This window comes from Sciurus vulgaris (assembly GCF_902686455.1).
Source record: "Sciurus vulgaris genome assembly, chromosome: 1".
Classification (NCBI taxonomy): domain Eukaryota; kingdom Metazoa; phylum Chordata; class Mammalia; order Rodentia; family Sciuridae; genus Sciurus; species Sciurus vulgaris.
The window spans coordinates 185,998,538-186,019,628 of NC_136461.1; the positions used below are offsets into that span (position 1 = coordinate 185,998,538).

Here is a 21,091-nt window from a genome sequence, read left to right on the forward strand (position 1 = left end):
CACATACATTTATTTTAGAGTATATACAGTTCACTAAGGATGATGATGGCTTGAAAAGTATTTTGAAAGTAAGAAAAACAACAATCCTGAAAAATCATTGTATAGTACCATTTCAGAAGGTAGGTCAACATCCTATAAGAAAAATACAGGATATAGTTTCAAAAGTCCAAATATTTAAGGAACTATCACATGATAATATGACATAAATGTTAGCACATTTAGGTAGCTAGTCAATAATTGTGGCTTTAACTTCATTTATAAACATGGGCTTCAGAAGTTCTAATTTACTGATCAATTCAATGGCATAAATTAATTCAAAGGCATAATAAATGTATTTTTCATAGTTCTTATTACATTTACAAATGGATTTCTATATGGAGATATGTTTATAGAAAATTGAACTTGGAGACAAAGATTTCAGCACATATATCTTTGTATTCACCTAGATATTTCATTGTTGATATTTAGCACTCTAACAAGCAATTGATTATAATATTTAGCATTTGCAGGAGGATATTTGACTTATTTGGGTACTATTCCTATGTTTTGTCCTAATTTATTCTTTTATAACCAAATTTGAAATGCCTTAATACAGTACATATCTTTCTGAGTAAAAAGGAAAAAAAAAACTAAAATATTTAAAAATTTATTTTAGTCAATCCAATTTAATTAAAAAAACATATATGTAAAATACACCAAAGCAAAAAAGAAATAAGTTGCTTTTTTTTCAGTGATCATCAGTATTTTCATAATAGACAGATTTACCAACAATCACAATGAAGAAAAAAAAAAAACTCCACAAGGAATAAACTATATTCTATGTTTAATAAATGTTAATAATCACAAAATCACAGAGACTATTTTCATATTACAGCCTAAAGTCATTCTGAGTTCCAAAAGCATTAATTTATTATTGCCCTGTAGCAGACAATTTGGAAGGCTACATGTCCAATCTTATTCATATAATAAAATAATTGCCACTGTCACTTTGATCATTTTCCATGATGTGGTATGAAATGCTCTGGTAGATGGACAAAAGGTCTAAAGCTCATAGCATGTCCATGCTAATGATTACAAAGATTCCCTTTCTGCTGACAAGTCTAGTCTACATAGGTGTGTCTTGATGCAGTAAAAATTTTCCTCTAGCATTAGAATTTGTGTTAACACCTAACAATGTCTCTGTGTTAGATATTTGGGGCAATATAAAATGGGTAGAAGTGGATCACATAATAAAGGTGTGTGTATGTGCACAGTGATGCATGTGTGCACACACATGTACAGCAAACAAGAGAAAGTAGGGATTTGTAAAAGAGATTGTTTTCCTTGCTTTTAATAACTCTTGCATAAGGGGTGAAGGATTTTTATAACCAGCCAATTCTCCAAACCCTTTTTCTACTGTAGATATTAATCTTTAAAAATATCATTTTGTTGCTAAATCTAGTATATTTTTTCATTAGCTCATGGTGTTTTATGCATTCAGTAAAGTCAAGAGCAAAGCTGGGCAGATGTAACTCCCTGGATGTAGGAGAGTTTGTTCAAGGCAAATATCATGTACCTAGTATGATACCAAAATGAGTACAGACTTTGAAAAAATGAATTGTTGAGTAGTTAGAAAAAGATTATGTCTTATCAAAGATCTAAGAACAATAATAGTAACAGTAGTTACCTATTATAAACCAGTGAAAAATAGAACTATTTTCATTTTGAAGGTATCATTATTCACATAAATATTATTTTAAAATATTTGTTATAAAATTTATGTTAATTCAGAAATATGTACATTTAAGTGAAAAGTGTTTCCAGGGAAGAGTATTGATAGTTCATTCTATCAATACTGCAACAGAGAAAGTACTGGAATTGTACATCATATCAAGGACTAAATTCTCCATATTGTTTAATCAAATGAAAATTTCAAGACATGAACTTCATGTCAGTAACTGTACCATCATCACAGTTTCTGAGAATGAGATTTTATACTGTAACAATTTTTCCTGAAGAATTTATGTATAGAAACATGTTCAGATAATCAGAACATTTTTCACCATCTTCAAGATGGTGTCTGTTCAGATAGAATGTTATCCAACATTACTGCATACTAACAATATTTCTAGAGGTATCCTAAGAACAGACACAATTTTTTAATCTTTTATTTCACTAGTTTTCATTTCATTAATCTTTACAGTGTTACCATGAACCTGATAGTGAAACATGCAAAAGAAAAGGAAAAAAAAGGAAGAATTTTCATGTGCATGGTAGACTGTATCTAACATTCCCAGTCTGCTGTTATACAAATGAGAATGATGCATTAATGATCAAATCTCCTCTCTCCATGCTGATGAAATAAGGATTGGAAGTGAATTTCATGTCAGTAACTGTACCATCATCACTGTTAGATCTCTCAGATAAATTACAATAATTTCCTCTATTGAATGAATTTACATGTAAGTATGAAAATGAACATGGGAAACAATTTTTGAAAATGTGAAAGTGTTTTGAAAGCCTTAAAAGATAATAATGTGATTGTTCAAATCCATTAACTGATTATTATCAAATGGCCACATGCATATTCTGATCACTACTGACCATTGTCACCACACTGGCATAGAATTGCTAGAAATGAAAAATGCTATTTAAAATTGTGGGAAAATTTTTTCCAAGTAACTCCCTCCAAATAGAAAATGAATCAGAGAGCAAAGAGATAGAAAGTATGCAAATGATCGGACATATTCACAACAAATAACAGAAGCAACAAGTTCAAATTGAAAGTTTAAATTTGCATTATTTTAGAAATTTTCATTTGATTAAACAATATGGAGAATTTAGTCCTCGATATGATGTACAATTCCAGTACTTTCTCTGTTGCAAAATAATTTCTTTGCTCCTACCTTGGTCATCAGTATTTCTTTGTACTTAATGAAAAATAATTTTTAAAGATGTATTTAAGAAAATGTTTCATAATTTCTTCTTTAGAAGTAGTGTTTTAGCTGGTACACATGTTATAACTTTCTGGACTACTTTCCATGGGCTAGAATGAATCACTTATTTTACTTTTTTAGAAATTAAATATTGAAAGAAAGGGAAGGAGAAAAAATAGTACTATATATATATATATATATATATATATATATATATCCAATGCTTAATTCAATCCTGTGATCTAAATAGAATAAGCTTTATGTTTCATCAGGCTAAATTTATATCAAAGTGATACACACTGTTTATTAATTTAATTAGAACTATAAAATTAAATAGACTGAAGTCATCCTCTTATGAAAGAATTAAAAATATTTTGATAAGATGTACTTTAATATTATAAAAATGTATTCTACTTTTGATTGTTTTATTGTTTTCAGCTATTTAATCTTTTTAAGTAAATTTCTTTACTTACTTGTTTTTTTTTTTTTTTTAAGAGATGGGGTCTTGCTATATTTCTATGACTGTTCTCAAATTCCCAGACTACACCAATCCTTATTCTTCAGCCTCCCCAGTAGTCAGGACTACCAACACATGATACCATGCCTGGATTAAATCCATTTTTAAAAAATGTTTTCTGAGGATTCTCCACACTGCTTTCCAGAGTGGCTGCACCAGTTTGCAACTCTACCAGCAATGTAAAAGTGTGCCTTTTTCCCCACATCCATGCCAACACCTATTATTGTTTGTGTTCTTGATAATAGTCATTCTAATTGGAGTAAAATGATATCTTAGAGTTGTTTTAATTTGCATTTCTTTAATTACTAGAGATGTTGAACACTTTTTCATATATTTATTACATCTTCTTCTGTAAAGTGTCTGTCCAGTACCTTGGTCCATTTATTGATTGGGTTCTTTGTATTTTGGGTGTAAAGTTTTGTAAGTTCTTTTTAAATTTTGGAGATTAGTGCTCTATCTGAAGTATGTGTGGAAAAGATTTTCTCCCACTCCCACACAATCACTTTATTGATTGTATCCTTTGCTGAGAAAAAGCTTTTTAGTTTGAATCCATCCCATTTATTGATTCTTGCTTTCATTTCTGGTGCTTTCTCAGTTATTCCACTTCTCAGTTTATACCCAAAGGACTTAAAATCAGCATACTACAGTAAAGCAGTCACATCAATGTTTATAGCAGCTCAATTCACAATAGCTAGATTGTGGAACCAACCTAGATGCCCTTCAACAGATGAATGGATAAGGAAACTGGTATGTATACAAAATGGAATATTATTCAGCCATAAAGAAGATTAATATTATGGCATTTGCAGATAAATGAATAGAAATGGAGAATATCATGCTAAATGAAATAAGGCAATCCCAAAAAACCAAAGGCCGAATGTTTTCCCTGTTAAGTGGATGATGATATATAATGGGGGTTAGGGATGTGGGGAGTGAGAGAAGAATGGAGGAACTTTGGATTACATAGAGGGAAATGAGGGGGGATATGAAAAATGGTGGAATAAGACATCATTACCCTATGTGCATGTTTGATTACACGAATGGTGTGAATCTACATTGTGCACAGCCATAGAAACGAAATGATGTACCCCGTTTGTGTACAATGAATCAAAATGCAGTCTATAAAAATAAAAAAAAAAGTTTTTGGTGCACAAAATTAGTTCTAGTGCATGGATCAAACCTAAGAAAACACAAAAGGAATCTACAGATGAGTAAACAGATTGCTAAATAAACATGTTTAAATGGAGTCTACTTTTTCCTGTTATAAAAGCGTTACTTAGAAAAAATTTCCTTCAATTATGGTTTTAAATAAGTTCATGAAAATTTATCAAGTTCTTAAACATGGATAGGATGGGCTGTTTCCCTGATTCTTTCCCTGTAAAGTGCCTTGCTCTGACTTTTCTCTAGCCCACCTCTTGCCAGGAATATACCTTCCTGATTAGTCTACATCCCTCACACTACTCCCTTTCAAGATCCTATACTATTTTACACACCTCAATGTGATAAGAACTGAAATTGGAATTAAACTTTTAAAACTTGTAGAGCAAATTGAAAGAGTAATTTATGTCTCATGAAATTCATAATGAAAAAAATGGAACCATATTTATGTTTTTATTTCATTTTTCTAGGGTTTTATTTTTCCTTCATATTACTAGTAAATCAGTTGAAGATTGATTGGGAATAAAAGTAAATCTATTTTACTTTTTGTTCATTGAGCACTATTGTAAAATACATAGAATTGCTAGAAATTTTGGAATCTCAGAATTTCCTGCTTTTTGGACTTGCGTGGGCCTCTTTTCCATTTCCTGTTGCCAGACCCAGAACACACAACCTCTGTGTGTATCCTTGGATCCAAGGAGTGGCTGTTTGCAGGGGGTTTGGGCATTTTTAATGTGCAGACTGAGGTGTCCCCATCTATTATGAAGGATGAAGCTGAGGTTGAGGGATGAGGGTGGCCAGCTGCAGACTGGGGGCCAGACTTCCCAGTGCCTCTATATCTCTGAAAAGAAGGCTGTTATAAATGTGATTTGTCAAGGTAGGAGGATGAAATTTATTGCATTTAATAATTTTTAGTTTGATTTAGAACTTTCGATATTTAGACAGTTGATAATGTAAGTTTCCATCTGAATTCTTGCCCTAGGCCTTTCAAGTGTCCTGGGTAGGCCTGTAGTGAGAAAGCTAAACTTATTAAGAAATATGCTTCAGGTTCACTAAAATTTACATCAGCTTCTTTGGTGGATACAAATCCAGTAAGTTCTCATATCACAGAGTCTTAGAGTTCAAAGGAACTTTTGATCTAATTCAGTCTGTGAAATCTGTTGCTAGTCAGCTTGCTTCTATTTGAACACCTCTAGAATGTAGACACTAGCTAAGTTCTGCTGTAGTAATCCTTACTCAAGGAAAAAAGATATTTTCAGAGAACTGAAATTTTATTTCTTATGGAAAAAAAAACGAGTTTCTGAGGGAGAAAAGCAAGGGAAACATGTTCCTTGGTTGTAGACAGAGAAATGAAGGACAAAATTTGGAATCATGTAGATTTTTCATAATTATTTTCATTTCTCAGAATGAAAGAAACATAACAAGTGATGAAATACATATGCTATACAAACTGACAATATGAAAATAGGAAAAATATAACACCATTTTCTTTCTCCTAAAAGAAGCAGAAGAAAAAGTTAGTCTGTAAGAGAGCTTTTTCTACTTACTGCTTACTGGGGTTATAAGAGTGTTTCCCATCATTGTATATGTTCTTTTTCTGACATTATAGTGACTAAATACCCTTAACCTCACCTTCTTCTTCAAAAAATCAGTTTTAGGCCTATTATTTCAGTTAATTATCACATGTTTCTTGCTTCATCTGCTTCTTGATCTCATTCACTTGATATGAGATTCTTAAAATTCACCCCACTTCTGTCCTCCAATATGAAATACAGACATCTTCTGTACTTGATATTGAGAACTTTTAAATGAATGACAAAACCACAAAATATTTAGATTTTTTTGTGGTAATTGAGATCAACTAAGAATAGGTTCAAAATTCTGTTAAAAGTGGGTGTGAAGACATTTAAAGACTATGGAATGTTTAAACAGAGGTTCTTTTGATTAAAGAAGAAAGGAAGAATGCAATTCTTATAAAATGAACAACTATATTTAAAATATATAGTTATCTTCCTCTATGTAAAACTTACATAGTAAAGACTATTGCACTAATTTTATTTTGCATTTTGCACAAATATTAACATTTATAATTACAATAAGGTTTGGATCTGAATACATTTATCTGTATATGTGAGTCCTACTTTCATAGTCATGATTATTTATATATGATGGATTATTTCTTCTTTCTCTCTCTTAGTTCTTCCACACTTTCCCTAAGGGACCAATTTAGATCTACTGGATGAACAGTTTAAAAGGTAATGGTCACAGAATGAAGCTTTAATTTTTTATTATCTCCTAGAGACGCAGTACTCATTGGAAGAATGTGATGGTGCAGGAATAGATACTTGTTACTTGGTATTAAAATACGATTTAGTAGTCATTCTATGTCATTAATACAGTAATTTGATCTAGAAAAGAATACCAATTGGCATATCAGAATTCACAGTTGTCTTTGTAACTTTTCTCACATTGGAATCAGATAAAATATATGATTCAAATGCATGATTGCTATATGTTTTTTTAAGATCAAAGACTTAAAGATGACTGCTTAATCCCAATAAATGTATTCTTTTATATTTTGCCAATTCTAGTGGTTAAGTATTTAAAGGTAATTCTGACATCCTTCTTACTAGAATCCTATAAAGGTGTATGATTTTTTAATATTTTTACCTCCAATTATGTAATATTATTTAGCTCAAAGATTTTTTTTCAAAGGTTATAGATAAAAGAGTACATAGTATCTATAATGTGAAATGTTAATTATATAAGAAGATATCTAATATTTAAACCAATGGTGAGACACTTTGTTTTGTATGAGATATGTGAAACTTGAAAAATTTTTTCTTAGATGATTGACTAGCCAGGCTGCCTCTTCCTGTTCATGTTTTAAAGAATCTAAATCTGAATTCCGGTCCTTTATCTTGAGTAGAAAAAGAAAAATATGTCCCATCACATATGCACTTTGAAATGTCATTTATAAAGTGCACATGATGGACTCTCACAAATACCTAGAAAGTGATGTGTCAAATGTTTGATGATCAGTCACCCAATTTGGTGCACATTATTAATTTCCAAGAAACTTCAACTTTTTGAAAAATGTATTTATTGGTTTTTTAATTTGTTCTAATCAGTTATATATGACAGTAGAATGCATTTTGACACATCATACATAAATGGAGTATAACTTCTCATTTTTCTGGTTGTACACAGGTCATGTAATCATATATGCACATAGGGTAATAATGTCCATTCATTCTATTATTCCTACCTTCATACCCTTCCCCTCCCTTCACTCCCCTCTTGTCTACTCCAAAGTACCTCTATTCTCCCCCCTCCCCACTATTGTGATATAAATCCACATATCAGAGAAAACATTTGGCCTTTGTTTCTTTGGAATTGGCTTATTTTGCTTAGCGTAGTATTCTCCAGTTCCATCAATTTACCAGCAAATGCCATAACTCCATTCTTTTTTTCAGGCTAAATAATTTTCCACTATGTGTATATATGTCACATTTTCTTTATCCACTCATTTGTTGAAGGGTACCTAGGCTAGTTTCACATTTTAGCTATTTGGAGCTACTATAATCATTGATGTGGCTGTGTCACTGTAGTATGCTGATTTTATGTCCTTTTTATATATACCAAGGAGTGGGATAACTGGGTCAAATGGTGGTTCCATTTCAGGTTTTCTAAGGAATCTCCATACTGCTTTCCATAGTGGTTGCACCAATTTTCAGTTCTACCAACAATGTATGAGTGTACCTTTCTCTCCACATCCTTGCTAAAACCTATTGTTGCTTGTATTCTTGAAAATTGTCATTCTGACTGGAGTGAAATGGATTCTCAGTAGTTCTGATTTGCATTTCTCTAATTGCTAGAGATGTTGAACATCTTTTCATAAATTGTTCGTTGATTCTGCTCAATTCCTTAGCCAATTTATTGATTGAATTATTAGTTTTTTTTTGATGTTAAGTTTTTTGAATTCCTTATATATCCTAGAGATTAATGTTCTATCTGAGGTGAGTGTAGTAAAAATTTTCTCCCATTCTGTAGGCTCTCTCTTCATGTTATTTATTGTTTCCTTTGTTGTGAAGAAGTTTTTAGATTGATTCCATCCCATTTATGGATTTTTGATTTTACTTCTTGTTCTCTTTAGGAATCTTATTAAGAAAGTCAGTTCCTAAGCCAAGATGGTAAAGAGTTGGCCTATGTTTTCTTCTATTAGGTTCAGGGTCTCTGTTCTAGTGCCTAAGCCCTTGATCTATTTTTAGTCAATTTTTGTGCAGGGGGAGAGATAGGGATTTAATTTCATTTTGCTACATATGGATTTCCAATTTTTCCATCACAATTTGTTGAAGAGGCTATCTTTTCTCCAATGTATGTTTCTGATGCCTTTTTCTACTATAAAATAACTGTATTTATGTGGGTTTGTCTCTGTGTCTTCTGTTCTGTAACATTGGTCTACATATCTGTTTTCATGTCAATACCATGACATTTTTGTTACCATGGCTGTGTAGTGTAATCAAGGTCCAGTTTTGTGATGTTTCCTGCTTCACTTTTCTTGTTAAGGATTGCTTTGCCTATTTTGGGTCTCTTATTTTTCCAAATGAATCTTATGATTGCCTTTTCTATTTCTGTGAAGAATGCCATTGGGATTTTAATATGAATTGTATTATATCTATATAATGCCTTTGAAAGTATGGACTTTTTGACTGTTAACTCTGCTTATCCAAGAACATGGAAGACCTTTCCATCCTCTAAGGTCTTCTTCAATTTCTTTCTTTAATGTTCTGTAGTTTTCATTGTAGAAGTCTTTCACCTCTTTTGTTTGATGGATTTCCAAATATTTTTTTGAGGTTATTGTGAATGGGGTAGTTAGAGATACCTTTATATTTGGAAGACAAATTAATTTAAGTATAAAGCAATCTAAATTTTGTGTAGTCTCAGATATCACATGCTGGCATTAAGCCTAAACACGGAAAGCAATGTATCCGAGAAGCTCAAAATGATACAGGGATTAATCACCATGCAGAGCCTATGCCCTGTGAAAAGAGGACAGAACATAATTCCAGAATGACATGTGAGTATCCAGGCCTAGTAGTAATAGTTCATCAAAAACAACTACAGATTCAAATTTTTATACAAAATTTTCAGTTCTTTTAAGCACTATACTTGACAAAACTAAAAACATTTATACTGATCATAACTAGTTCTAAGGCTGATAATTTCTAATAGAGTTGTATTTAGCACAGTGAAATCTAAGTTATCAGTTATAAAACCATAAAGAGATCTAGGAGGAACTGTAGATAATTTCTGGAAGATATCATCCCAATATGATCATATCAAGCTTAACATAATAATAAAATGCTTATCATTATTAGAAAGGAAAGTGTTAAAAGAGAAGTTAAAAAATTCAGTCACAGATTTGAACATATAGATCATGTAAAATTCTGGTTATTTTGGCTCTCACACCTTAGCACAAAATAGAATTCTAGTAGGACAGAAATAGGCAACAACCAAATTGCACAGATCAATGATATTCATGTTGCAGAGGAAGAAAAAAGGTTCAAGTTGAGGTCTAAAAACAAGAAGAGTAGGGTTTATTGGTTTTGTTTCTCTGGAGGATAAGAACTCACAGATAATAATATGGAGTCTATAATAAAGTATGTGCAATCATTCAAACTTTGTTTTAGTTATAGGATTCTGGAACAACAAATTAAGATCTCTTTTTAAAATTAAAAAGAAAAGAAAATGAAAAGAACAAAAGGGAAAAAAGAAATTAGCTTACCTTCAGTCATTATTTATTCAAAATAAGGGTATAAAGTCTAGGAGTTGTCTGTGCTGAAAATATTTTCTTAAAAAGTCTATATAAATAGTTCTCAAACTTTGGCATACATAAGATTCATCTTATGAGTGTGTCAAAATATGTGCAATTGGGTCCACATCCCAAAGATACTGATTCAGTAAAAATAGTTCAGTGGTCCAGAAATCTGCATTTCTAAAAGTGCACTAGATAATTATGAATCATTAGTGATGCAAAGAGATATTAGTTTGAGAAACATCAGGTTAGGTAAGAGCAAGCTCAAACATTGAATCAGCTAGCACCTGATGTTGGACTTTCCAGCCTTTAGTATAGAGAAATAAACTAGAAATAAATTTCTGTTCTTTACAAGTCAGCAATTTAGTGACCGCTATTACAGTAGCCCAAATGGGCTAAAAGATAATGTGCCTCAACCTTCACTGAAGATGAACTAACAGAGTATGTGTACATTGGTGATCATAACTAGATACTGTGCTTCTTCTATTTGTGATAGTGGAAAGGATCAATGTAAAAAATAATTTGAGAGTAGAATGTGATAAATACCTGATGGTTTAAGGCAAAATGAAATATTGTGAACTTACACTTGAAGTACTGTCCTGGGGTCTCCAACTTCACCCCCATCACCAATTGTCAAAGTATCATAGCCAATCTCCAGATCAAATTCTTCAAAGTTTATCTGTATAACCTAGCAACAAACAGAAACTCCTTGAATATAATGCATTATGTCATGAAAATAGGAAAGAAGCAATAACAAAAAATATTAAAAATACACATCCAAATATATACAAATTTTACAGCATGATAGCAAATCATATTAGAGTATTCCTAAAGTCCAATCTTCATATTGTCATGGCTTTTACTTGCTATATTAAAACTGCTTTACTAAGTTTTCAGTAAACAGCATGGATTCTGTTCGTTTAATACATTTATTTGAAGCATCTGAAGCATGATTAATGCAAATCTACTTTGAGAAGACTATATAAAGTACATGGAGGTGGAGAGTGGTTTTCTACACATTTGCATATATTTTTTATAAAGTTAACGTGGAAAAGCAGTGTGCTATTTCCATTAAGTAGTAAAGCTTAAAATACGTTGGAGCTAAATATGAATCTTGATGTCTACATTTAATGGTGTCAGGTTTATTTCTGTGTTTCCTTTGGTAACAAAATCCCTCAAATACATTAAAACATGCTGGTAAAACTGGAAGCACAAACTTTGAGAGACACAATATACCATAATATATAATTCTGAATTCCTTTTACTGAAATATATTCATGTATTTGTACATTATTTATACACCTAAGAAAAAATCAAATTTAGGTACATTGCAATTATTAAATACTGTAATATTAAAGAATAAGGTAATTATCAATACAGAAAGAAATTATATAAATACTGCCATGTGTACAATCATGCCTTAAGCAAACTAAATTATAATAAAGTATTATTCATAATTTGATAAAATAAATCTCTGAGGTTAACATTACTAGATAATAAAATATCTCTTTAGTAATATTCATGACTATTTATTTGCTATGTAAGTTATTGAAAGATTTTATATGCTGTTTTTTCAACAGATATAATAAAAACAATTTTTGATGATACTTATTTCTTTTTTTTAATATTTTTATATTAGCATTGACTAAAGCAATTTCTTTACCATAAATAACTCATTTCTAAAAACTCAATTACACATTTTACATGGTAATAATTCACAAATATTGTTTCTTCATTCTACTTAGATTTGAATATAGATAAGTTTAATTAATAATTGCCTGTCTATAGAGACTTAAGTCCACCACCCTTTGCTATCATAAGCAAAATAAGCAGTATTATAAACCTCTTCAAGTTCACATTTTCAAGTATATCCAAGTGATATACTTGCGAAGTAACATTAAAGCTAAAAATTATTTCACAACCCTGAGCCATATGATTTTCCAAAATTGTTTTACCGATTTAAATGTTCAGTTGTAACATTAGATTTATTTGTACCAGTAGCTTTTTCAAGTTTATAATTGCTTCTCCCCACATTTTTAGTTAGATCATTTGATTAAAAGAAATTATTAATTTTACCAGAGTACAATCTGCTACTATTTTCTAAGTAGCAATTTTGCATTGCTCATGGCCCAAAGTTGTAAAGATATTTTCTTCAAAACTGTACTCTTTTGGGAATTGACCTTTAAAGAAATTGCAAAGGAAGTATATGGTAGGCAGAATCCTAAGATGTCTCCTAAAATTCCAACCTCCTGGGTAATGGTCTATATAAGTTCCTCCCTTTGAGTGTGAGCAGGGCCTGTGAGTATAATAGAACATTAATCATATGATTAGGCAACATTATATGGAAAAGGTAAATGGATGTAACAGGTGTAATTAAGGTCTTCAATTAGTTGACTTTAAGTTAATCAAAAGGAAAAATTATCCTGGGAAGACATAACTAATTCTGGGAAGACTTTTTTTTTTTTTTTTTCTTTTTTAAAAAAAGAAGGTCTGAAAGTGAGTAGCAAAATAAAGACACTCTCTTGTTGGCTGTGAAAATGCATACTGCCATGTTGTGGAGAGGCAGAAGTAGCAAGGACAGTGAGTAACCTTCAGAATCTGAAGGTTTCAGTCCTTTAACCACAGCACTGAATTCCACAATTCAAGATGTGAGCTTGAAAGAGGTCCTAGAATCTCAAATGAAACCACAGCTCTGGTTGACACCATAATTTCACCTTAGGAAGACCTTCAGAAGAAGATCCAGCTAACCTGTGATTGGTCTTCTTTCCTGTGAAAATTGTGAGATAATAAATTTATGTGGTTATAGACTGATAATTTTTGAGAATTTGCTGTGTAACAATAGAAAACTAGCATAGTATTCCTTTCTTTTTAAAATTTTTTTATTTGTTCTAATTAGTTGTACGTGACAGTAGAATACAATTATACATTTTGATAGATCATACATAAAAGAAGTGTAATTTCTCATTTTTCTGATTGTACATGTTGTAGGACCACATGGTTCATTCAGTCATATACATACATGAGGTAGTAATGTGTTTCACTCTACTATCTGTCCTACCCCCATACCACTTCCCCTCTGTTCACTCCGCTCTACGTAATATAAAGTAACTCCCTATCTCTCCCTGCCTTATTGTGAATTAGCTTCTGCAAATCAGAGAAAACAGCATTTGGTTTATAGCTAAACTATGGAACCAACTTAGGTGCCCTTCAACAGATCAATGGCCATAGTATCCCCTTCATGTTTTACCTCCAATATGAACAACAGTTGCTCAGTACTTCTCATTTAATAAGTAGTCCGTTTCCTAGGGATCTGCATGACAAACTCTGGCATAATCAAGATTTTGTATATGAGCATATTGTTTTGAGACTCTAGATTTTGTTCTCTTCTTTAATGTGTATGTCCTTGAACTACCACAAGTTGACTTAATATTATCACCATAAAGGAAGACTTTATCAATCATGTAAGTCAAATGCTTCACTTACCCCATTATCTTATTTTTAATTACTATTGGACCATTTCTCTTTCGTACATCATTTTGTACAATTCTTCCAAAATTATTTGGGAATTTTGATTGAAATTGCAATGACTTTATAGATTCATGAAAATTGACATTTTTAAGGTATTGAATCATCTATCAGATAGGTCTGGTTTATTTCTTTAGATTCATAAATATCTCTTAATATGACACTCCTTGATTTATTTAAATTTCAAATATATTATTTTTAAAAATTTCCATTTTATTTTTTTAAACTGTGACTATACATTTTCGAGAATTTTTTGCTCTTAATCAGTTTTTAAATTTTTATTTTTATTTTTTAAATATTTCAAGTGTTGACACTATTTTTCTTTTTAAATTAATTTATCTTTAGTTGTATAATTTATGATGCACATGATAGCTTGATTAAATATAGTGGGAGAAATAATTAATGATTATTATAGTGAAGAAAATTACCATATCCATCAATTCACAGTTACCCTTTTGCCTTTCTTCAGAGAAGAGTACCTATGATCTAATTTCTTAGAAAATTTGTTATAGAATAAATCATTATTAATGATATTCCTCAATTTTTAATGAGATCTATAGACTTTTCATTCAGTATTACTGCATCTTTATAATCTTTGTCCTCTCCTGTTTCCTCTATTCCTGCCTCCTATCCTAGTAGCTACTTTCTTCCCTCTCTATATATGTGTTTGATTGTTTTAAGATTCCACATATAAGATTACGTACTATTTTTCGTTCCATTTTTGCCTGTTTTCACTTATCGAAATAAACAAGGAACTCACACAACTCAGTGATCAAAATAAACAAATAAACAACCCAACCAAAAAATGAACAAATGACTTGAATAGACATTTTTTCAAAGAAGGCGTAACAATGGTCAAAAGATATATGAAAAGGTGATCAACTTCACTAATCATCAGTGAAGTGGAAATAAAAATCACACTAAGTGAGGTATCTCCTCACACTTAGGTGGGTTATGATAAAAAAGAAAAAGTATTAGAGTGCAGAGAAGTAAACCTTGTACACTGTTGGTGTGAATGTACATTGATGTCTCATGGAAAACAACATGTAAGTTTTTAAAGAAATTTAAAATGAAACCCTGAATAGAATGCCAATATGTTCCCCAAGTTCTTCATCTAGCTATATATGGCTAAAGGAAATTAAATTAACCTGAAAAAGATGTCTATACTCCCATGTTCACTGTACATTATTCACCATAGCCAAGATATGGAAGCAACCTAACTTCAATTGATGAATGAATGGTTGAAGAAATTGCAGTGTATATATGCAATGGTGTAATATTTGACTTTAAAAAAGAGAATGATCCTGTCATGTGAGACAACACAGATGAGCCAACCTTGGCATTTCTTACTCCTTACCTAATTATTCCAGTATTTGATGTTTGTAAGTATTTGAATCTTTTTGATATTTTACAGGATTCATTCATTCTTACCAGCTTGCTTCCCAGTGTGTTTAATTTATTAGCTAGTGAGATAATATTTAGTTGAAATTAAGCTTTGAAAAGTACTACAGGCCTAAATGAGTATAATTTCATTGATTATCTTCTAACTACATTTATGAGTTACTATCAAGTTGGAGCCAATTAATATCCTTTAAGGAGATTTTACCTAAATTTGAAGTTCAGCATCTTTACATATTCATCCATAAAGAACAGAAGCAAGTCTTAGTCTCATAATTCCAGTCACTTATCACCATCTAACCTAAAAAAAAAAAAAAAATTTCTTCCCATTTCATCTCCTGATTTTATTTCAGCATACTGTTCTTTTCATGTGTTTATGTGTATGTATTAGTGTATGTGTGGTACATATCTGCAGACTTACAGATTTCCTTTGCTTTTTATGAACTATCAATGCACTGAAAAATGTGCTTCTGTTATTTCAGTGAGAATACTTCTCAGAGTACCTCATCAGTCGTCCTATATAAAAACTATATCCCATGATTCAATGTATTATAATACATTTCACACTAGATCCACAAGTGAATTTCAGTTGAAATTAAGAGAAAGTCTCATTTCATGTGGCTTAAAATTCTAATAGTCTGGTAGATACAAATCAAATGTCAAATAAATGACTAACTGCTTTCTAGTGCTATGCCAAACTCTTGGTATCCATTATTATATAATCATGTCCTAAAGAATTTGAACCTCCTTTTAGCAGTACATTTTATTTTTCCTGAATTGTAACTGAGGCTTGTGCTTTCATGTGTGCAACAATGGGAACATTACACCATTTTAAATTAAGTGATGAATTAATTAATACTAATCTATATGCTTTCAGATAAACACTAAACTACTGAGCAGTCACTAAAATTTTAGACACTTATAATTCTTGAACACTTTCAATGACACAAAATCACTAAGAAGTCAAAATAGTATGATTAAACTTATATAAACACATTCATTTTAATTTGATTCATTTATGCCTAGTTTTAACATTATTACTGGAATAACTCCACAGAAGTAGAATCTATGCATTAGAAAATAAAAATTAACTTTGCCTTAATTACAGCCACTAATATAAATAAAACACTACAGTAGAAGTAAAAAAAATAGTATATTGAGATACTTCTAAAAAGAAAAAAATTAAAGTGCATAAAGGGAGTTTGGAAAAAGAAAAACAAAACAAAAAAATCTTACATTCATCCTATAATGTAATAAGCAACATAAGCTGTAATAAATAAAGAGCCTAGTGTGAAGTTTTCTTTATAAATCCTATTCTTTGGAAAAATGGTCTAATAGCCATTTTATACTCACTTATTTTTGTATAATGTAGAAGAAAATGAACAAATAATAAAAAATGAATAGACATCAATGTAATGAATATTCTTTCTCTAAACATTTATTGGTTAAAAGGGCTGAAACATTTAGTTAGGAAAGAAGAATATCATATATATTTGTATAGAAATAATGCCATAAATTTTGCCTATCTTTTCCTAATCATTTGGAGGAGTGGACAATATGCATTTGTCTTAGGACTGATTAAAGTTTGAAAAATAAAACTTACCTGTAAAGTATTGAAATAATTTATAATTGTCTTGCTTTTTTTGTTAACCAAATAAGCTACTTTCTTTACTTCCATTGGGGAGTGATGATTTCAACTGGTTTATATTTTGCCACTCTTAAAAGGGTCAGGTCAGACCATTTAAGTTTCTAATGAAACCAATTACAATTAAAATAATATATTTTAATATTGGTTATCTTGGAGTAAAAAAATTCATAAGTAGCATTAAATATTAAATGCTTAATAGATCCACCTCCCATAAGGCTCAAGACATGGAATTTTTGTAGGATATTTTGTTAGCACTGAAATACAAGCAATGCGTCTTAATTTTCATTACATGCGTAATTCACAAATGGCTTAATACCTTGAGTTCTATTTAATGAAGTACTATAGAATTCCCACCAAATACCTGAAACTTTTCAGGCTTATCAAGGAACTTACTCCACTTTTATAGAAGCTAGTTTTCACCAATGCTGTCCAGCAGTATATGATATTGATCAATGAACCAGTGTAGTTTCAATTCTCTTATCTTCTGAATGGGACCTTTTATGATAGTTACCCTGTTTGTGTTCTGTCACGGTTTATTTTTCATGATAACCTTTTTTTTTTGTTTTGTTTTGTTTTGTTTTGTTTTTGGTTTTTAGGTATTTAGATATTCAGGAACTATATCTGGATATAATGGAGAACCCAATACATCTCTAAAGATTCTGGACTTGTCCTTCTATGTAGCATATGGCTGAGATTTTAGATTTTCTCTATGAATGTAGATAGAAAGTATATTTCATGTAAGCATTTTTCCAAGTAAATGCAAAGGAAGCAAGAGGTATCTGGATGGATATTTGATAACCTATGGGAAGGATCCTAGCAGACTTTATCCAGTGTCTTCTTAATAGTCATTTTCCTTCTTCACCTTTGGTTCTTTTCTTTTAAGCACGACACTAATTTTATTCAACAATCTTCCTCTTTACATCCTTATGTTTCAGGGACTACTGGTCCCAAACCATATTCAATGAGATGGATCCTAATTTGTCTATGGAGATCTTGGGAGTTCCATCACATTTACAAGTAATTTGACTGTATGTTTGTGACCTGGTTCTTATCAGTGGAAAGTGAGGAACAATCTGTTGTGGGAACTTTTGTAAAAAGATTTCTTCATGTTGAAGGAAATTCAAATAATCAGTCTGATATATAATTATGTCTAAAAGTATTGACTGGTACTATTAAAGCCATATGATAGTACACAGTTTGAGGAGAAAGTCAAAGCAAATACATTGAGGAGTCCAGAGTCAAGAAATATAGGTATTTCTTCTAAATGCCAGAAGATTGTATGTTCCTGGCCAGTATGTTGTGCTAAATAATGCAGTTCCTTTAATGAAGATATTTAATTTGAGCTTTTTCATACTTAAATTGAAAACATTCTAATCAATCAATCAATAATAATATCTCAGTTTTTTTGTTATTATTGTTTTCAGTGGTGACAGAGATCAAATTCAGGGCCTCATGTGTTAGGCAAGCATTCTGCCACTGAGTTATATTTCCAGCCCTCAAATCTCACTTTAAAGACATGTTTAGTCCAAGTAATTTGCCCATGTTTATTTGACTAGTAGTGACCCAACTAAACTTTAATATCAGGTTTACCTGATGTCAAAGTCCATGTGTTTAAACACCATGCTGTTTTGCATTTTAACAGTAAAATTCTGCAATTAGGAAACACTTCTGTGTTTCTCAAATAACTAATATATGATTCACATATATATGTAAAAAATATATATAGGAAATATATACATATATATATATTTTTGTGTGTGTGTGTGTGTGTGTGTGTGTGTGTGTGTGTGTGTGGTGCTGGGGATTGAACCCAGGTACTTGTGCTTGCAAGACAAGCACTCTACAACTGAGCTATCTCCCCAGCCCCATATATATATTCTTTATATTAGGCATATACCTCCCATAGATATTGGGAGAAAATCTATAGAATGTTAACAATTGGTAACATAAACTCAATTGTTTGGGAAAAATAGGGCGCTTATTATGGTTTGGGTATGAAGTATCCATCAAAAGCTCCTGTGTTGATGCAGGAATGTTCAGAGGTGAAATGGTTAGATTATGAGGGCTGTAACCTAATCAGCCCATCCTAGGTTGAATGGACTAAGTGGTGGTAACTGTAGGAAGGTAGTTTGGTTAGAGGAAGTAGGTCACTGGGAGCATACCTCTCAGACTTATATTTTGTCCCTAGCACCTCATGCTCTCTGCTTCCAGGCTGCCATGAGCTGAGCAGCTTTCTCCCCGATGCCCTTCAGCAATGATATTCTGCCTCACTTGTGGAGCAGAGCAATGGAGTAGGCCCACCATGGATTGAGACCTCTGAAACTGTGAGCCCATTTAAAGTATCCTTATCTAAGTTGTTAATGTCAGGTATTTTGGTAACAGTATTGAAAAAGTAGCTAACACAGAAATTGAATTTCCGAATTGGTATAAAGTATTGGTCATTCATGGTAAAGTCTCTCTCTTTTTGTTTATTCAAAATAAATCTGAAAGCTGAAGAAATTTATCAATTTTTCTCTAGCAGTTAACCCTTGTGTTAGACAATTTGCTCTTATATAATGAGTATAGCATTCAAATTAGCCTTTAATGATGTTTAACTAGAAAAATTAATGATACTTTAACATTACTACCAAGCAATGCTCATTAGTGATTGAGAAAAATATACTTCAAGATAAAAGAAAAGTATAGGGTTCAAGTTTCAGCTCTGTTACAGAATGTTATATCACTTTGGACAATTCTCTAAAATACAGAAACTAATATTTATAATTCATACTTTCTAAGGCTAAAGTAGGCATTACATTAAACATAGTTTTAAAATAACACATGCCATGATTGATATACAGTAGGCCCCCAATAAATGGCAGTTATTATTAGGTAGGATAAGTTAATCACCAGGAAGCAGAGGTGCCAACATCTATTCATATGGATTTCGACAATGAGGTTTTTCTTTCTTTTTTTTTTGGCAATCCTACTGTGATTTAAAGAGAAGAATTTCTCCCCCAGATTCTATGCTTCTAAAAATACATCTTTTCCTGAAAGGGCTATCTCCATTATGTCTTTTTCATAATGGCAACAAACCACTCCAATATTAACCACTTTTTGTTATCAGGTGAGCAAATAAAAAATGCATAATATATGCCTAATTACAAAATACACAGAGTTTAATTAAGCTTATGGTATGCATGCCATAGTGCACAATCAACTTAACATCTAATTAAAGCATGCCTTTCTAAATATACTTTCCAGACCTTGACAATAATAGTCCAATGGGGGAAAGTAGACACGTGAAATTGTATGATGAATACAATGCTAGGAGTTGAGTGCTTTGGGATATAGACACACAGGTTTATATGGAAACAGGAAAGAGAGCTACTTGATACAGTTGAGAAGTAAAGAGGGATGGTTTCCTAGGAGAGAAAATCCCTAATTAATGCAAAAAAGGTGAAAATGGGAACTGGGAAAGAACATTTGAAGAGGGAGCATAAAAAATGGCACAGTGGAAAGAAATATACCATTTTTTTTTTTTTTTATGAAACAAACTGCAAGACAAGAAGTGATGAGAAGGAAAGCTAAAGGTGAAGGCAGAAAACAGATCATGTGAATAACTTTAATATTTATTTTGTATAAAATAAGTATCAAATGATGAGTTTTTGGCAGTGTTGACAGGGTTGTATTTCCTTTGTTAACATTGACAGTTAGATTTAAAGTGGAAAAGGACAGGGTTATAGAGACTGGAAACTTATACTTGGGCTGTGGAAAAAGTGATGGTTAAGTGTGGATTCTATCAAAATTTTTTTATTTAAAATAAAAATGCTAACAAACATTTTTTTCTCTTTCCTTCAAAAATCTGTGCTTCATAAGACTATCAAATGTTTTTGCTTATAAATGTCTAATTCAGACTGAAAATAATAGTGCATTTATTAAAAATCATATATTTCAGTATAATCCTAAAATTTGAGTGCTTTTTTCAAGCATATTATTATGACTCGTATATGGAATTAGGGTTAATAATAAAAGCTTAATTAATAATGATCCTAAATTATCTACTTTTATTAAAAAGCAAAGTTAAATGTACATTATTTGTGAAACAGGTATGTGTAAGATTTTAAAAGGCT

General features: G+C 31.3%; 1 protein-coding gene across 2 annotated transcripts in view; it reads right to left on the bottom strand.

Annotated features, from left to right (window-relative positions):
• CSMD3 (CUB and Sushi multiple domains 3) overlaps window positions 1–21,091 on the bottom strand; it is a 1,211,679-nt gene that overhangs the window by 578,129 nt on the left and 612,459 nt on the right. For both annotated transcript variants that reach the window (XM_079134049.1, XM_079134050.1), the window contains one exon: window positions 10,993–11,096. In XM_079134049.1, coding sequence (XP_078990175.1) covers window positions 10,993–11,096 — 104 coding nt within the window. The remainder of the gene's footprint in view (window positions 1–10,992; window positions 11,097–21,091) is intronic.